The sequence below is a fragment of the Bubalus bubalis genome, chromosome 20 (genome assembly GCF_019923935.1).
Source record: "Bubalus bubalis isolate 160015118507 breed Murrah chromosome 20, NDDB_SH_1, whole genome shotgun sequence".
Lineage (NCBI taxonomy): Eukaryota > Metazoa > Chordata > Mammalia > Artiodactyla > Bovidae > Bubalus > Bubalus bubalis.
In genome coordinates this window covers 47,329,356-47,349,203 of record NC_059176.1, presented here as the reverse complement: position 1 = coordinate 47,349,203, position 19,848 = coordinate 47,329,356, and the positions used below count along the sequence as shown (strand labels likewise).

The 19,848-nt window shown below is 43.5% G+C and overlaps 1 protein-coding gene across 7 annotated transcripts in view; it reads left to right on the top strand.

Annotated features, from left to right (window-relative positions):
* PDE8A (phosphodiesterase 8A) overlaps positions 1-19,848 on the top strand; it is a 143,630-nt gene that overhangs the window by 68,948 nt on the left and 54,834 nt on the right. For 4 of the 7 annotated variants that reach the window (XM_025271685.3, XM_025271684.3, XM_025271682.3 and 1 more), the window contains exons 2-3: positions 6,925-6,981; positions 8,422-8,612. In XM_025271685.3, the coding sequence (XP_025127470.1) occupies positions 6,925-6,981; positions 8,422-8,612 (248 nt within the window). Of the gene's footprint in view, positions 1-6,909; positions 6,982-8,421; positions 8,613-19,848 lie in introns of all 7 variants that reach the window. The other 3 variants (XM_025271683.3, XM_025271681.3, XM_044933074.2) reach the window with 1 other exon arrangement.

The following is a 19,848-nucleotide window of genomic DNA, read 5'->3' as shown; positions in this document are numbered from 1 at the left end:
AAATGCCTTTGTGTGTGTGTGTGTTAGTAAAAGTATACTTTCATAGCAAAACTTCTTGGAAAGCCTTTTCTGTAGATATTTAGAATTCACTGCACATTACTCACTGTCAGGAACTGTGTTAAGCTCTTTAAATAGCTCATTTAATCCACACACCATTTTTTGCCCAACACTATGGGGTTTGGGGAAAAAAGAGCCTGAACAGTTTCACTGTAGCCTGTAACTTGATTTTGGAATCCAATTGAGGTAACACATAAAAGGCTTCTTGTAAATATGTGCTGTGTAAATTGACTGGAGGGCAAATTAAGAGTAGGTAAGCGGAGAGAAGAGACTAGGACATTGAAAGTGGATATTGGGTTTCCCAGGTGGCGGTAAACAACCCACCTGCCAGTGAAGGAGACAGAAGAGATTCGAGTTTGATCCCTGGGTGGGAAAGATCCCTTGGGGGAGGAAATGGCAACCCACTCTGGTGTTCTTGCCTGGAGAATCCCATGGACAGAGGAGCCTGGTGGGCTACAGTCCAGGGGGGTCGCAAAGAGTCGGACATGACTGAAGCAACTTAGTACGCACACATGGAGTGTTTAGATTGCCCTGAGACAAGGACCAGGGGAAGAAGCTAGGAGGGAGCTTTGCCTCAGGGTAGCTCTTGGTGCCATCTTGTGGGTGGATCTGGAAAAGACCAAGCAGATCCACACCGCTTCTATCAGGATGCCCTGCTTCAGAACCCCAGATGTCTACACAATGCAGATAGAAAACTTCTAGTCAGATATGACAGCTGTGATCTGGGAATCAGTGGATTTGGTTGTATTCTGTTCATCAACAAGTCCTGATCAGTCCATCTCCAAAACATTCCAGATTCACCTACCCATCTCCATGGCAACTACCAGGCCAAGCAAGCATCTTCTCTTACCTACCTGGACTACTACTCCAAGAGCTTTATTCATGTCTCTCTGCCTCCCCTCTTACCCTCTCACTGACTCTTCTCCACAGGTAGCTGAAGGGATCTTTTTAGAAAACAAAAATTAGATCATATCATTCCCTTGTGTAAAACTCCCTGGTGGCTTTTCATGAAATTTAGAATAAAACCCCAGTTTCTTGTCCCGGCTTAGAAAGCTCTGCATCTTACAGCTCCTGCCTGGCCTTAAGCTCATTTCCCTCTCTCCCCTTCCTTTCCTCACATGTCTCCCTGGTCCCACCCCCAGTCCTGTGCTCTGCCTGGTGCCCCCTCGTTCATTCCTGGCATGGCTGACTCCTCCTCGTCCAAATCTCACCTTCCACAGTGCCACCCTGTGCCACCTCAGAGAGACTTCTTTGACTGATTCCAAACAGCAGACCACTTACTCTCCATCAGATCCCTCCCTGCTGTGTAGCGATGTTATTTGGTCTCTATTGAATGCCCAGTGCTTGGGAAACCATTTGATACCTTGTGGGTGCCTGACAAAGGTTTGTGGAGTGGACGGATGCTGCTTTCCAGGTTCTTGTCTTGTTTCAGTTAGATACAGGTTACGGTCAGGTGTCTTTCCCAGTAGATCATGAAAAGACCATGAGAATTAAGCTCCCAAGAATTGGACCCAGTTGTCACCATTGCCTATTACCAGCGCTTTAACCATACTGCTCTAAGCTTCAGTTTGGTGGTGGTGGTGGTAGCTCAGTCATGTCTGACTCTTTGCTACCCCATGGACTGTAGCCCACCAGGCTCCTCTGTCCATGGGATTTTCCAGGCAAGAATACTGGAGTGGGTTGCCATTTCCTCCTCGAGGGACGCTTTAGTTGGTCATCAATAAAATGGAGTTGATGAGCTTATCTTACTCATAGGGTAGGGACATTCCCTGGTGGCTCAGGTTAAAGCGTCTGCCTCCAATGAGGGAGACTGGGTTTGATCCCTGGGTTGGGAAGACCCCCCCTGGAGGAGGAAATGGTAACCCACTCCAGTATTCTTTCCTGGAGAATCCCATGGACAGAGAAGCCTGGTGGGCTACAGTCCATGGGGTTGCAAAGAGTTGGGCATGACTGAGCGACTTCAATTTCACTTTGAGACACCTTCTTTCTCTTTTAAACCTGTACCACATTGTCATCATTTACGTATTCCCCTGCTACCACTCAAGGACAGGGTGGGCATTTGGTCTTTGCACTCCTAGTACCTGGCTCTGTGCATGCCTTGTGGTCCACAAAAGTCAGAACTAACTTTGACTCTTCCCACCCAAGAACACACCTGACTCTTTCCCAGGCTGTGCCCCTTTGATGAAGTTGCCACTCTGCTGGGAGAGGCAGAGGCAGACAGCCAGCCACTGGCTGCACCCGCAAGCCTGGAGGGCACGGACAGTTAGGCTGAAGACAAAATCTGATTTACATCTTCACTGTAGTTCCTGGGTTTGTAAACAATTAATATAAATTGATCCCAGCATAACTTGGTTTCTAATAAGGGGATGTAGGAAAAAGATAGATCACATTATTCTTTTGTGGTTCCTGGTGTTCAGGCTTTTCCGAAGATTCCTCCCTTTCTTTGTGTTCCTTTAATGAGTGAAAATACTCTGAAACCTGGAAGTGCTGTGTTATGTACCTGTGTTATGTATAAGCTTGTATGAGTATGATTTTTAGATAAATGATTGGTTAAAAAAGATTAGCTGTTGAGTAAACATTGATTCAGAAATACTTTTTGACTGCCTACCATGTGCCAAGGACTGTTATGGGTATTGGAAATTTAGCAATGAATAAGGCAGATAAATCTTGAGACACTCTTTTAATAAGAAGATAACAAAATATGTAGTGTGGGAAATGGGGACTAAAGCTACAGGGGAAAAAAAAGCAGGCAAGGGACAGGACAGGGAGGGTCAGCGGAGTAGAATATGTAGACAGGATGGAATTATATATCTCTTTCCTGTCCTCTCCCACTGTGATCAAGATTCATAACATGGTAACTTAGCCCTGCAGTGTCATGATGTTAGGTCAGTTAGGCAAACAAAAGAACCACTGAAAGGTGGTTCATCAAGGCGTCTAATAATAATTTATTTTAGACTTCCATGAGCCATATTAACAAAAAATTACTTTGAACTATTAAAGTACAAACATCATCCTAATCTAATATCCCCATTTAACAATAAATCTTAACAAACATATAAATATTAAAAAACCCGAAAGACTAACTCAGCCCCTTGTATAATTACTAATATAAGCCCACAAATATACTGTTGTTTTTATATTACCTAAAAGTATCAGTTGCTTTCGAAGCTGATAGCTGTGTTATTAAAATTGAAAATGACTATTCCCTTCTAAAATTAATGTGAAAAATAAAAAATTATTAAGAGGGCCGTGGTCTGAAGTATTAGGTCAGTTTGATTCTGATTTTGATACACAAAGAAAGAATGGATCCACCAATTCTAGTCATTCCGATCCCCTAATCCAGAGCTCTTGGGAAGTTGTTTACTCTCTGAGGACCAGCTGCTGACGTCTGCTTGCTGAGTAATGTCATCAGATTTCCTGGTGGTGGTTATTTTGGGGGGGCAATGGTAAGTAGCTGTCTGGCCCTGCCGGGACACCGCTCAACAGAGGTCCTGAGAGCCGGACATACCCCGTAGACAGGATGTAAGGTTAGAATGCAGTCAAGTTAAGTAAATACAGTCAGTGTTCATGACAAAATAGAATTGCTGAGACATTAATGTTTGAAATGACACTGCTAAAATTATATTGAGGTGGAATCTAAGATCTTTAAAGATAATCTGGAGCTTCTTTTCTTTCTTAGAATTAATGCAATGGTGAGTTATTTTTATAAGTTGAGATCATAAAGTTACATTGTCCTTCGTAAAAGTTGCTTCATCCACTTTTGGTGAAGACCATATCCTCAGAATTGTTTTCCCAGGAGGAGTAGGACTTTTGCCCTTAGCTGCCCATATTTTTATCTTATCCTTCAGCTTGTGACCAACACTATATACAAATACATATGTATTTTTAAAAATCAAGCTAGTCATTAGCATTTTAAAGTTTTACTAATTATTGCCTATAACTTATTGTTCTCTCCCCCACTTCCTAAAGTTTAAACTGTTGATTTTCTCAAATTTAATGAATTGGAAGCATAGTATATTTACTTAATTCTTGTTTTGTGACAGAAAGATCTAAGACTAAGTTTTACCTCTGAGTAAAATTTTCTAGTATCCTGTAGGCCTCGTTACATTATATTCTTGTTTTTATTATTTTCCAAGTAATCTATAGGTAGAGTTTGCATTCCCCTCTCTGATCCAGCAATTACATGAGTTAATATTTTTAAAATTTCCAGGGAGGGGCTATTTCTTATGTTTTTATTTTTGGTTTGATTGATTTATGGTTGGAAATAAAAACTGTACAAGTTTTGCTTTTAGGAATATGTTTTAAGGTTTTCTTTGTGACCTGGTACATATTTTTATGCTATTCATAAGTACTTTTTCTTCCCCCTTGAGACTTTATTTTTTTATCTCCTTGATCCTTCACAGCAAATGTCATGAGCATCCTTTGTAAGAGGCTGCAGCCCGTGGTTCACATAGAGGACCCAAGTGTTGCAGCTGCTTTATCCTGGGTGGTGGCACAGCCCTCCTGTTGACTGTTTTCTCTTTTCTTTCATGAAACTCCACCTCTCAACACTGTAGAAAATTAGCAAAATGAATTTTCCTTCTTTTTCCTGTCGTTTTCTTCCTTCTTCCTCAGTGGCTTCACTGTCTTCTTCATGGAGTAGGCTTCTATCATTTCTTGTTCTTTGATTTCATTCATTTCTTAATAAAAAACAACAAAAACCTCATTGTTCTTTGGTGTCTCTTGGTGCCTCTTGCCTTCCTTCCTAATGCCTTGTGAGAGTGACTGTACAGAGTGCCTCTCTCTCTCTTGAGACTCTCTTGGGGCCTCCTGGATCATCATCTCTCAGAAATTCTGGCAGCATCCATCTGTGGCTCCCAATGAGGCTGGCCTGTGGCCACCCAGCTCTGGAGGAGAGACGGTGCCATGGGATGTCTGTGCTCACCCTTCCTTCACACTGCAGAGATCCGTCCTCAGTCTCGGGTCTAGAGGAGCAGCGACCCTCATTCTTACACCTTCTGAGAGATGAGGTCCCTACAAAGTAAGGAGACTGAGCCTTTGTCCCATAATTAGTAGATATCAGCTTCTCACAGTTAGAAATAGACACGGATGTCCTCCATCACTCCGCAGGTTTTGTTACATGGATTTACTGTAGGATAGGAGAAGGCAGTGGCACCCCACTCCAGTACTCTTGCCTGGAAAATCCCATGGACGGAGGAGCCTGGTAGGCTGCAGTCCATGGGGTCACTAGAGTCGGACACGACTGAGTGACTTCACTTTCACTTTTCACTTTCATGCATTGGAGAAGGAAATGGCAACCCACTCCAGTGTTCTTGCCTGGAGAATCCCAGGGACGGGGAAGCCTGGTGGGCTGCCATTTATGGAGTTGCACAGAGTCGGACACGACTGAAGCGACTTAGCAGCAGCAGCAGATCACTTCTTGAGTGGAGAGTTGTGACCTGGGCAGGCAGGTAGGAAGTATCTTGTGAGGTTTCCAGATCTAGTTCTATTGCTGCTGTGGTTTTGGTTTGAAATCGTACCATCACCCAGAGGCCTCAAGTAGTGTAGGAGTCCTGCCAACACACACAGTGTTTCTGGAGAAACTGCAAAAATGTGTCTGTTCTTCCGGGTAGCAGCCCAGGGCCGGGGCTCATGGCTTGGGGCTGGATTTCAGCCTCCACCCCGCCTCCCTTGTGCTCCTTTTGTAGCCCACAGACTTCCCAGCCCTTCCAGTGGCCCTGGGCTTGCAGCACAGTTTATAGAACTAAACAGACTGGTTGGCGCAGTCCCAGCAACTGTGTGGCCTTAAACGAAGTACTTGGAACCTCTGTTTCCCAGTGTGAACTCCCAGCTTGTTGCAGAAATGCAGTGAGATATAAGGTTGCAGAGATGCAGTGAGATATAGCATATGTTCGGCCCTTGGTGCAGCACCCAGGTATGCTGAGCTCTCCATTGGTGCTGTGATTCTTATTACTTGTTGGGGTTTGGTTATGACATTGTATTTTAAAAAATTATTAATTTACTTATTTATTTGGCTGTGCTGTGCCTAAGTTGCAGCACATGGGATCTTTTTTATGTTTGCGGCATGCAAATTCTTAGTTGCAGCATGTGGAATCTGCTTCTCTGACCAGGGATCGAACCTGGGCCCCCTGCATTGGCCACGTGGAGTCTTAGCCACCAGACCACCGGAGAAGTCCCCAATGATACTGTATTTATCTTTGTGTGTTGGTTTTAAGTTCTCAAGTAGATAAGCCTTTTTTTTTTTTTTTCCTCTGTGTGGCTTGTGGGATCACGGTTTCCCTACCAGAGATCGAACCTGGGCTCCAGCAGTGAGAGTGCGGAATCCTAACCACTGGACTGCTGGGGAATTTCCAATAAGCATTTATTGATAACCATTGTGTATAGGGAAGGTGTCTTTGGCTCTGATGTCCTGTGGTTCTGCTCACTGGATTTCATGATTTTTGTGCCGTTTTAGATGTAAGGGTTCATTGTCCGTCAGGGGAAAGATGGGAATAGACATGGCAGGACCCGGTGTTCGTTCAGTGCCTGATCTGTGGGGTTCTTTGTATTATATGCCTCTTGATTTCTGTAACAAGTGAGGAATTGAGGCTCAAGGTGGGCAGTTCACTTAGAGTCACACTCAGGTAGAAAAAGAAAAGCCGAGAGCAGACACATTTTATTTGTCCTTCTCTGTGCTCCACCTTTCCTGGGGTTTATAAGGAGAAACCTGGGCTCCCTCCATCTAATAAGTATTTATGTAATTTCTCTCTAGAGTAGAAATTTCACTTTCATCTGTGGCACTGATTAGAGAGAGCAACATTTAAGCAAGTTTATCTTTTTTTTTTTTTTTTTTTCCTTTTTAATTTTAAGCAGATCTTTTTCTTTCAGGTAGCAATAGCTGATGTGCAATTTGGCCCCATGAGATTTCATCCAGATCAACTCCAGGTAATAATACACAGCGCTATAATCCTCACCTTAATTGTCTCTAAAGATGGGGAGGGAAAGGATCTAAAGGTATACACTGAAAATAATCTTCTCTTTTAGATAAAATGTTGGATCCATGTTAAAGTCCCTGAACTTGATAGCAGTATTACAGTTATATCAGGGAATATTTTTTTCTTAGAAATATAGATGAATTTATTCTGTATTTATTCTGTATGAATCATCTGTATTTACAGATGAAGAAATGTCTGCAACCTACTTTAAAAGTTAAAGGGTTCAGCAAAAAAATAATAATAATTGTGTGTGTGTGTGTGTGTGTGTGTGTGTGTGTGTGTAAAGAGAGAGCAAAGGTGTAAAATGTTACCAATTCATGAAATTAGAAGAGGGGGTCACTAGCATTCATTGTCATTCATAACTTCCTGTAGGTTTGAAATTTTCTAAAACAAAGTAAAAGCATAGTCTATGCAAGGGTACTGAATCAGCTCCAGCAGAGAGAAACTATCTGCAAATTTTCTAGTCCAAAATCTTAAACAAAATAACCAACTGAAATTAAGCTCCAAAGTGACCTGATGCCTCCCGTACACAAACTGTTAGACTTTTTAATACGTGAAAAGCATTGGTGAGAATTTGCTGTTTGCTTTTGTTGTATTTGTGCACCCGAGTAAGCTTAGAGGAACCCAGTCCTCAGGAACAGGGTTTCTGTCGGCTTTGCAGTCTCTTCTCCTGAGGCTGGTCAGCCTGGGTGTGAAGGGGGAATGGGGCGGCACGCCTGTACCAGGTTGGCACAGGGACCTGGCCGCACAGGGCAGAGGCAGCCGCGGGCCTCACCTGCCCAGGCCGGGGACAGGGACAGCCAGCTGCCTCTTGCACCTGGAGCTGTTCCCGTGTCACTAAATGAGCAGGTTTGAGTGTCACGTTTTGGTCTGCTTTGAATCTCCTCTCTTACAAACAAAATAATATTTTTTTTTCAACTTGGAGGAATTATGAAGTCTTGAGTCAGATTATTTAATACTTTAAATGTTATTTAAAGTATTAAGTATTTTAAGAGCTTGACTGAAATATTGGCGTTTACCATCTAAGGACTTAACCTAGTTAACTTCCTGTTAACTAAAATTTGTGTTTTGATCAATTTGGTTTTAAGATGAAATACTTAAGTCTTTGTTGAATTCTTCCAGTGGGCTTATTAGCAAAAGAAATAAGCATTTGACCCATGCTCTGACTTCCAGACTCAGAACAACTAGAATAGCACTTGTTTCAGGGAGCTGAGCAGTAACGTTGCTGAGTTACATGGAGGAAAAGGATTTACTCAACAGATTGTAATGCTTACATCTGTATACTTGCCTTGAAAACACCTGGGAGTTTTCTATGGGCTTCTAAGACATGACAGTTCTAACAGCACCTTTTTTTTTTTTTTAAAGAAGTGTTCATGCTTTTTTGATTCAGGTACTTTTAGTGTTTACCAAAGAAGATAACCAGTGTAATGGATTCTGCAGGGCGTGTGAAAAAGCAGGGTTTATGTGTACAGTTACCAAGGAGGCTCAGACTGCCCTCGCCTGTTTCTTGGACAAACACCATGACATCATCATCATAGATCACAGAAATTCCCGACATCTGGATGCTGAGGCACTGTGCAGGTGAGCCTGAGAAGTGGGCCTCGAGAGTCCTGTGGCATTTGTGCCAATAAAAGCAGTCCTGAAATACATTCAGTTGAATTCAGTGTCTTTTAAGTTGCCTTCCACGCATGTAAAGTGAACAAGATGTTAGACTGTATTATTGGGCTTCCCTGGTGGCTGATACGGTAAAGAATTCATCTGCAATGCGGGAGACCTGTGTTTGATTCCTGGGTTGGGAAGAGCCCCTGGAGAAGGAAATGGCAACTCACTCCAGTATTTTTCCCTGGGAAATCCCATGGTCAGAGAAGCCTGGTGGGCTGCAGTCCATGGGATCACAAAGAGTCAGACACGACTAAGCAACTAACACTTTCACTTTAGAATTTTATTACTTCTAGGAGTGATCTTTATCTCTTGTTTCATTTTGCTTTGCTTAAAGCAGTAAGAAAATATGAATGTAAACTGTTAAGGGTTAGGATGAAATCCCATATGTCATTAACCACAACTGTCACCTGCATAGGACTGCAACAACAGTTATTGTCATTTTCTAGATGTTTTAAAAGTTACAACACATTTGAAAATTGTCTTCCAGTCTTAGGCAAATGTGCCTTGTTTTTAATACTTGCAGAAAATCAATATCATGAGAGAATTTGTGTAGCAGACATAAATCTAAGAAAGGTACTTTCTCAAGAAAAGTCATTTGTTGCTGATGGAAGCAAAGCAAAAGTGAAATATCAGTTTTATTTAAAAGGAGGCTTTACTTGGGGGAAGACAAATCATAATTTGAATATAAAATTTTATAATGTGTTAATTTTCCAGTTTCGGTTCAGTCACTCAGTCGTGTCTGACTTTTTGCGACCCCACGGACTGCAGCATGCCAGCCTTCCCTGCCCATCACCAACTCCCGGAGCTTACTCAAACTCATGTCTGTTGAGTCGGTGATGCCATCCAACCATCTCATCCTCTGTTGTTCCCTTCTCCTCCTGCCCTCAATCTTTCCCAGCATCAGGTCTTTTCAAATGAGTCAGCTCTTCGCATCAGGTGCCCAAAGTATGGGAGCTTCAGCCTCAGCATCAGTGCTTCCAATGAATATTCAGGACTGATTTCCTTTAGGATGGACTGGTTGGATCTCCTTGCAGTCCAAGGGACTCTCAAGAGTCTTCTCCAACACCACGATTCAAAAGCATCAATTCTTCTGCGTTCAGCTTTCTTTATAGTCCAACTCTCACATCCATACATGACTACTGGAAAAACCATAGCTTTGACTAGACAGACCTTTGTTGGCAAAGTAATGTCTCTGCCTTTTAATATGCTGTCTAGGTTGGTCATAACTTTCTTTCAAGAAGTAAGCATCTTTTAATTCCATGGCTGCAATCACCATCTGCAGTGATTTTGGAGCCCAGAAAAATAAAGTCTGCCATTGTTTCCACTGTTTCTCCATCTATTTACCATGAAGTGATGGGGCTAAGAGTTAATTTTAGGGATGTTTAAATCTTGGCTTTTAAGAGCTAGAAAAGATTAAAAGCTAAATATTAATGTAACAATTTAAAAACTGAGCTGACAAGAAATTGACATCCCATCAAAAGGCTGTTTACAGGTACATGGTGACTTCTGTGTACTTGAGAATTCACCTGTCAAGTGGTCAGACAAGGTGGCTTTCGCCTTGGTGTGATCCACGTCTGTTCAGACTTGCCCCCAGCCTTGGTCTCAGGTCTGCTGTGCTGCCTGCGTCCCTTTCCTGTTACTGTCGGGTTGATGACAGTAACATTGTCCCTGGAGCCAGATCTGTTGGACGTGCCATCTGGCAGTGCACCCATGAGGGCTGCGGAGGTGTGGAGGGAGTCCTGACCCCGGGGCCTAACCTCTGGCCTTCAGGTCACTTTACATCTTCTCTGAGGATATGTTTTCTCAGCTGTAAATCTGGAACATTTGGTTTCTACGATCCTTTCTCTCTCAAACATTTGATGGATGGCATTCAGAGGAAGGGAAGAAAATGTCTCAGTTACATGGTGCTTATAGTCTTGATGGAGTGCTGCGAGGCAGGAGAGGTATCTGAAGAGGGCCAGAGAACCCAGATAGAAGAGGTGAGAGGGGTGAGGCGCTGAGGAAAACCTGGCTTCCTTCATAGTCTTATCCAAGTCCATACCTGGCCACAGGTGTGTGCAGAACAGTGACCTTCACACTTATAAATATGGCCTTGCTAGACCGTCCAGGGCTCTAAGGGAGAGATTAAATTGTGGTAGTTATGTTCTGCCTTTTTTTTAGCTTTTTGTTCTCTATGAGAGTATAGCTGATTAACAGTATTGTGGTGGTTTCGGGTGCATAGCAGAGCAGCTCAGCCATATGTGTACGTGTGTCCATTCTCCCTGAAACTCCCCTCCCATCCGGGCTGCCTCATAACGTTGAGTAGAGTTCCTTGTGCTGTACACTAGGACCTTGTTGGTTATCCACTTTTATTTATTTATTTTGGTTATCCACTTTAAATATATGCTCTACTTTTTTTTTTTTTTTTTTTTTTTTTTACTGTGGAATGCAAAAGTAGGAAGTCAAGAAACACCTGGAGTAACTGGCAAATTTGGCCTTGGGGTACAGAATGAAGCAGGGCAAAGGCCAACAGAGTTTTGCCAAGAGAATGCACTGGTCATAGCAAACACCCTCTTCCAACAGCACAAGAGAAGACTCTACACATGGACATCACCAGATGGTCAATACCAAAATCAGACTGATTATATTCTTTGTAGCCAAAGATTGAGAAGCTCTATACAGTAAGCAAAAACAAGACCAGGAGCTGACTGTGGCTCAGATCATGACTCCTTATTGCCAAATTTGACTTAAATTGAAGAAAGTAGGGAAAACCACTAGACCATTCAGGTATAACCTAAATCAATCCCTTACCATTATTCAGTGAAAGTGACAAATAAATTCAAGGGATTAGATCTGATAGAGTACCTGATGAACTATGGACAGAGGTTCGTGACATTGTATAGGAGACACGGATCAAGACCATCCCCAAGAAAAAGAATTTCAAAAAAGCAAAATGGTTGTTTGAGGAAGCCTTAAAAATAGCTGTGAGAAGAGGAGAAGCGAAAAGCAAAGGAGAAAAGCAAAGATACAACCATCTGAATGCAGAGTTCCAAAGAAGAACAAGGAGAGATAAGAAAGCCTTCCTTAGTGATCAATGCAAAGACATAGAGGAAAACAATAGAATGAGAAAGACTGGAGATCTATTCCAGAAAAGTAGAGATACCAAGGGAACATTTCATGCAAAGATGGGCACAATAAAGGACAGAAATGGTAGGGACCTAACAGAAGCAGAAGATATTAAGAAGAGGTGGCAAGAATACACAGAAGAACTGTACAAAAAAGATCTTCACGACCCAGATAATCACGATGGTGTGATCACTGACCTAGAGCCAGACATCCTGAAATGCAAAGTCAAGGGGGCCTTAGGAAGCATCACTATGAACAAAGCTAGTGGAGGTGATGGAATTCCAGTTGAGCTGTTTCAAATCCTAAAAGATGATGCTGTGAAAGTGCTGCACTTAATATGCCAGCAAATTGGAAAACTCAGCAGTGGCCACAGGACTGGAAAAGGTCAGTTTTCATTCCAGTCCCAAGGAAAGGCAATGCCAAAGAATGCTCAAACTACCACACAATTGCACTCATCTCACATGCTAGTAATGCTCAAAATTCTCCAAGCCAGGCTTCAACAGTGTGTGAACCATGAACTTCCAGATGTTCAAGCTGGTTTTAGAAAAGGCAGAGGAACCAGAGATCAAATTGCCAACATGCATTGGGTCATGGAAAAAGCAAGAGAGTTCCAGAAAAACATCTATTTCTGCTTTATTGACTATGCCAAAGCCTTTGACTGTGGATCACAACAAACTGCAAAACTCTTTAAGAGATGGGAATACCAGACCACCTGACCTGCCTCCTGAGAAATCTGTATGCAAGTCAGGAAGCAACAGTTAGAACTGGACATGGAACAACAGACTGGTACCAAATCGGGAAAGGAGTACATCAAGGCTGTATATTGTTACCCTGCTTATTTAACATATACGCAGAGTACATCATTAGAAACGCTGGACTGGAAGAAGCACAAGCTGGAATCAAGATTGCCGGGAGAAATACCAGTAATCTCAGATATGCAGATGACACCACCCTTATGGCAGAAAGTGATGAACTAAAGAGCTTCTTGTTGAAAGTGAAAGAGGAGAGAGAGAAAGTTGGCTTAAAACTCAACATTCAGAAAACTAAGATCATGGTCTCTAGTCCCATCGCTTCATGGCAAATAGATGGGGAAACAGTGGCAGACTTTATATTTTTGGGCTCCTAAATCACTGCAGATGGTGACTGCAGCCATGAAATTTAAAAATGCTTGCTTCTTGGAAGAAAAGTTATAGTCAATCTAGACAGCATATTAAAAAGTAGAAACATTACTTTGCCAACAAAAGTCCATCTAGTCAAGGCTATGGTTTTTCCAGTAGTCATGTATGGATGTGAGGGTTGGACTATAAAGATAGCTGAGCGCCGAAGAATTGATGCTTTAGAACTGTGGTGTTGGAGAAGACTCTTGAGAGTCCCTTGGACTGCAAGGAGATCCAACCAGTCCATCCTACAGGAAATCAGTCCTGAATATTCACTGGAAGGACTGATGTTGAAGCTGAAGCTCCAGTACTTTGGGCACCTGATGCGAACAGCTGACTCATTTGAAAAGACCCTGATGCTGGGAAAGATTGAAGGTGGGAGGAGAGGGGACGACAGAGGAGATGGTTGGATGGCATCACTGACTCAATGGACGTGAGTTTGAGTAAGCTCCAGGAGTTGGTGATGGGCAGGGAGGCCTGGCATGCTGCAGTCCATGGGGTCACAAAGAGTTGGACACGACTGAGCGACTGAACTGAACTGAACTGAAAAATACATATAAGACTTCCCTCGTAAAGAATCTGCCTGCCAGTGGAGGAAGCACAGGTTCCAAATCCCTGGGAGTAGTAAGATCCCCTGGAGGAGATGACAACCCACTTCAGTTTCTTGCCTGGGAAATCCCATGGACAGAGGAGCCTGGTGGGCTACAGTCTATGGGGTCACAGAAGAGTTGGACACAACTTAGTGAATAAACAACAACCAATACATATAACATGCAATTATGCTCCACTTTTTTTATACATTTTGGGAATGTAATCTTCCCGACCCAGGGATCAAACCTGGGTCTCTCACTTTTCATGCAGATTCTTTACCATTTGAGCCACCAGGGAAGCCCTCTAAACAAATAGGGTAACTTATTCCGTAAATTTTTATTGATATATAAATGTCCAGTTTTACAGTTTGAAAATAGAGAAGGTGACTTGGATTGCTTCTTATGTGGTTTTAGAGACATACAGACTGTCATGTGTGCATGTCCTCTCCAAGTCCCCACCACCATCCGTCTAGCCTCTCCTGGGGGTTAGCGGTCCCAAGGGGCAGTCCTGAGTTTCAGAAGTTCTCCTCCGTGTTGAGCCCAGCTTTGTCCATATTTGGCCCAGGGGTCACTAGAGCAGTTCTAATCCCTTTCCCCCACTTTCCAACATTTGAGGGCAGCGACGGTCTTTTCAGGGTGGTACATCCTTACTGCTGTTACAAAGTGTGGTCTCATATTCCAGTCCCAGAAAGAGGGTCTCTTCTCCGTACCTTCCTCCAGTCAGGAACTCTCGTCAGCCTGGCTGCAGAACTGAAAAGCCCACAGGTTTGGGAGGACGAGTGTGGAGCAAGCAGAGCAGTGTTCCCCCCTGTGTTGGCTGGAGAGCTGACCTCTACACACGCACCCCAGTCACGTTCCCTTCCTGATGGCTGTGTCACAGCCCCATCGAGAATCCGGAGTCTCTCTCACTAGCTGTTTTCTACCACATCATATTTGTCTTGTTGGCTGAGGATTTGCAAGGGGGAGGGACCCTTGTGCCATTTGTAACGAGTTTTCTAGAGGCAAGAGCGGGCCTTGATTTATCTTGCTGGTCAGTTTCGTCTCCATTTTGGCCCTTACCTGGTTTATGTCCCTTGAGATCATCCCTTTAAGGGGGCCTGCGCACTTTGGACTGTCCCTTCAAGGACTCTCTCCAGGATCTCCCTCCTGAACCTGCTCTCCACTTAAATGTCTGACGAGACCTTAGCCCTGGCGGAGCTCTGTCTGTCCCTTCATCTTCCTTTTAGGACACCTGATCAACACCCCTGAGTAGGGTTTTTCGTCAGTTGCTGACTTTTCTCAGCAGTCGTGGCTGCCACCTGGAGAGTGAAGTAGGAGATGGACAGGGCCGAGCCCAGCCAGCCCGCTGAGGCCAGGGCCACCTCCCAACTTCCCATGGCGACAAAAGCTGACCACGGCCATTAGCAAACCAAGATAAGATGACAGATGTGTCAGAAGTCGGGAGACAGAGCAGGGCAGGTTCCCTGCCAAGTGTCTTATGCTGTGGGGACTAGTAGAGGAGCCTGTTCCAGGAATGTCCTCTGCAGCTGAAATCCCAGGCCCTAGAGGAAGGAAGAGGGAAGAAGCTAGTTTCACTCAAACTGCGTACCTCTGAGCCTGCTGCTGGAGCCACACCCACCAGCTAGAGCCGAGCACCACCACTTCTGTGACTCGCTTTCTACATCCACTGGAAACACAGGACAGGGAGCAGAGGAAGGCAGACAAAGATCTGGTTTCTCTTGCCATGTTTAAGAAGGCTGGAGGTGTGAGGAGCCTGGCATCAGTCCTTCACCTACTGCAGTATCAAAGCAGTGAACTGCATTAATTCTCAGTTTAGAGAAGGAGAGAGAGCAGGCCAGGAGGCTGCTCTGTGTAGCAGACCCGTGCACACCAGCTGGCAGTGCGCTCTGAGCATGAACTTGCTCCTGTTGACTGCTCTGCAGGCCCAGACCTAAGAGAAGGATGGCTGCTAACGCCCAGGGAGATGCCTCCGACCGTCCCTGCTACAGACATGCTGCCTGGTTGATGATGCTCCAGTTCAAGAGCAAAGATGGGGCCCTGTAAAAAGCTGCCAAGTAATGGAGGGGAAAGAATGGCCTTAAAGACTAAGAAAATTATTTTCTATAAGCAGCTGAAGGGACTTCCCTGGTGGTCCAGTGGCTAAGACTTTGTGCTCCCAATGCAGGGGGCCTGGGTTCCATCCCTGGTCAGGGCACTAGATCCACATGCTGCAGCTAAGAGTTTGCAGGCGACAGCTCAAGATGCAGCATGCAACACCTGAGACCCAACACAGCCAGATAAGTAAATCTATATGTTTAAAAGCTGCCACAACACGGCCCGCCCCCCCCGCCCCCCGCCCCACCAGAGAACCTTTTAGAAGACATACGCTTAGTGTCCTCAGAAGAAATGAAGAAATACTCCTCTGTGCAACAGGAGCAGGGCACCGTAATGAAAGGGGAGATTTTTATGAAAGGAGATGGGGGAAATAAAACACCACACAGAAACCCCACATACGTGGACAGAATGTTCTGTGTTGAGTGTAGAAGCGAGACTGCACTCAGAGTGCTGGATGCTTTCATAACCATCTCTGCACTTACCATGGTCTGAAGATCATCCTTTATTTACTACTGTAAATTCCATTCTTGTCCATGTGAACCTCATTCCCCAATGGCAGAGGGAACAGTGTCAAAGTACCATGTGATGGAGTTGGGCTTTTGTAAAATTTAACTCATGGAAAGGCTTTGCTGTGTTCTTACAGCAAGCCTCCGGCTTGTGGCCTTCCTCTAGTTTCGTGTCAAGACCATCATCAGAATTATTTGTAGTTTCCTGGTGCATCTTGACACTGGTAGTTGCCCGCCCACCTCCGCCCCTCCATATCCAGTTCTGCTCTTTTCATTTCTTCTTTTGGCCATCCCATGGGGCATGTAAGATCTTAGTTCCCTGACCAGGGATCAAATCCACGCCCCCTGCAGTGAAAGTGCAGAATCTTAATCAGTGGACCACCAGGGCAGTGCCTACTCTTTTCTTAATAGTAGAATTTCTAGTGTTTCGGTGGGAAGACAGCCACCTGGAACATACACTGTGCCCTCTAGCTTTTCTTGCCGGTGGGCAATGGGCATATCACGTGCATTTTCTGGAAAGTGTCCATGAAGGGAGAAGGCACGCCCTTCTTAATGGTTCTCTAGATTATGGCTAGAGCTCGGCATCTGTCTTGGATTATGGGAAGAAACCAAGACAGGAGAAGCCAGGTTCCTGATGTTGCAAAGTGCCATAGCAGCTTGGATTCCCTGCCTCTGCACATCTTTCATGTGGGAGTTGAGTCTTGCTGAAGCCGCTTTCTCTAGAGTTTTCTGTTGTGCACAGCTGAGTCAGACACAAGTGTCACACCAGGGAGCCTGGTTCTGGGGGCTTCCCAGTGTGCTTGCGCAGCGTGCAGAACATCATGCTGTGGACTCATGCCCCATCTTTTCTCCTGACTTCCTGAAGTCTTCCTTCCTTACATCTGGGGGTACATCTTGATGGCTCCATGTCATTTCTTTCTTGGTTTTCATGAATTCTAAGGTAAAGAGGCTTAGTTTTCAATCCAGGTTCCTGACATTTCTATTTCCTGGCCAGTTCTTCTTTCTTATGGACCAGAAAAAGCCTAGAATACACTCCTACCTTTTTTTTAATTTATTTTTTAATGGAAAGATAATTGTTTTACAGAATTTTGTTTTCTGTCAACATCAACATGAGTCAGCCATAGGTATACACATGTCCCCTCCCATCTCCCTCCCCATCCCACCCCTCCAGGTTGATACAGAGCCCCTGTTTGAGTTCTCTGAGACATACAGCAAATTCCCATTGGCTATCTATTTTACATATGGTAATGTAAGTTTTCATATTACTCTCTGCATACATCTCACCCTCTCTTCCCCTCTCCCTGTGTCCATAAGTGTTCTCTGTCTGTTTCTCCACTGCTGCCTTGCAAATAAATTCATCAGTACCATCTTTCTAGATTGCATATATATGTGTTAGTATATAATATTTCTCTTTCTCTTTCTGACTGACTTCACTCTGTATAATAGGCTCTAGGTTCATCCACCTCATTAGAATTGACTCAATTGTGTTCCTTTTTATGGCTGAGTAATAATCCATTGTATATATGTTCTACAACTTCATTATCCATTCATTTGTTGATGGGTATCTATGTTGCTTCCATGTTCTAGCTATTGTAAATAATGCTGCAGTGAACATTGGGGTACATGTGTCTTTTTCAGTTTTGGTTTCCTCAGGGTATATGCCTAGGAGTGGGATTGCTGGGTCATATGCTGGTTTTATTCCCAGTTTTTTAAGGAATCTCCGTACCATCTTCCATAGTGGCTGTATCAATTTATATTCCCACCAGCTGTGCAAGAGGGCTCCCTTTTCTGCACACGCTCTCCAGCATTTATTGTTTGTAGACTTTTTGTTGATGACCATTCTGACCAGTTTGAGGTGGTACCTCATTATAGTTTTGATGGGCATCTCTCTGATAATGAGCAATGTTGAGCATCTTTTCCTGTGTTTGTTAGCCATCTGTATGTCTTGGGAGAAATGTCTGTTTAGGTCTTTTCCCCAGTTTTTGATTGGGTTTTTTTTTTTTTTTTTTTCCTGGTGTTGAGTTGTATGAGCTGCTTGTATATTTTGGAAATTAATCCTTTGTCAATCTTTTCATTTGTTATTGTTTTCTCCCATTCTGAGGGGTGTCTTTTCATCTTGTTTATAGTTTCCTTTTCTGTGCAAAAGCTTTTAAGTTTAACGAGGTCCCACTTGTTTTTATTTTCATTACTCTGGGAGCTGGGGTAAAGAATCTACCTGCAATGCAGGAGACCCCGGTTTGATTCCTGGAGAAGGGATAGGCTACACACACTCCAGTGTTCTTGGGCTTCCCTTTGGCTCAGCTGGTAAAGAAGCTGCCTGTAATACAGGAGACCTGGGTTTGATCTCTGGTTTGGGAAGATACCCTGGAGAAGGGAAAGGCTACCCACTCCAGTATTCTGGTCTGGGGAATTCCATGGACTGTATAGTCTGTGGGGTCACAAAGAGTCAGACACAACTGAGCAGCTTTCAGTCTTTCAGGAGGTGGGATATAGAGGATCTTGCTTTGATTTATGTCATCAAGTGTTCTGCCTGTGTTTTCCTCTATGTGTTTTATAGTTTCTTACATTTAGCTCTTTAATCCATTTTGAGTTTATCTTTGTGTATGGTGCTAGAAAGTGTTCTAATTTCATTCCTTTACATACAGCTGCCCAGTTTTCCCAGCACCACTTATTGAAGATGCTATGTTTGCTCCATTGTATGTTCTTGCCTTCTTTGTCAAAAATAAGGTACCTGTAGGCGTGTGGGTTTATTTCTGGGCTTTCTATCTTGTTCCATTGGTCTGTATTTCTGTTTTGTGCCAGTACTATCCTGTCTTGATGACTGTAGCTTTGTAGTATAATCTGAAATCAGGAAGGTTGATTCTTCCAGCTCCATTCTTCTTTCTCAAAACAGCTTTGGCTATTCAGGGTCTTTTGTGTTTCCATATGAATTGTGAAATTTTTTGTTTCAGTTCTGTGAAAAATGAAATTGGTAATTTGATAGGGATTGCATTGAATCTGTAGATTGCATTTGGTAGTATAATCATTTTCACAATATTGCTTCTTCCTACCCAGGAACATGGAGTATCTCCCCATCTGTTTATGTCATCTTTGATTTCTTTCATTAGTGTCTTAAAATTTTCTGTATACAGTTCATTTGTTTCCTTAGGTAGGTTTATTCCTAGATATTTTATTCTTTTTGTTGCATTGGTGAATGGGATTGATACCTTAATTTCTCTTTCTGATTTTTCATTGTTAGTATATAGAAATGCAAGTGATTTCTGTGTATTGATTTTGTATCCTGCAACTTTGCTAAATTCACTGATGAGATCTAGTAGTTTTCCGATAGTATCTTCAGGGTTTTCTATGTATAATATCACGTCATCTGCAAACAGTGAGAGCTTTACTTCTTCTTTTCCAATCTGGATTCCTTTTATTTATTTTTCTTCTCTGATTGCTGTAGTTAGGACTTCCAAAACTATGTTGAATAATAGTGGTGAGAGTGGACAGCACCCCTGCCTTTTCATACAGTGTTAGACCTCCTTTGGAGGGATGCGCTTGTCTCTGGGAAACATGGGCTTTCCTTCCACTTTGTCTTCAGCCTCATGTCCCTTATCCCTGTGTCCCGACCTGCTTACTGAGGTCATCTGTGTGGTTGCCTACCTGCTCTGTTACCACTCAGATCTCTGTTTCTCCTGTAAAAAGACATGAGCTGGTTTGAGGT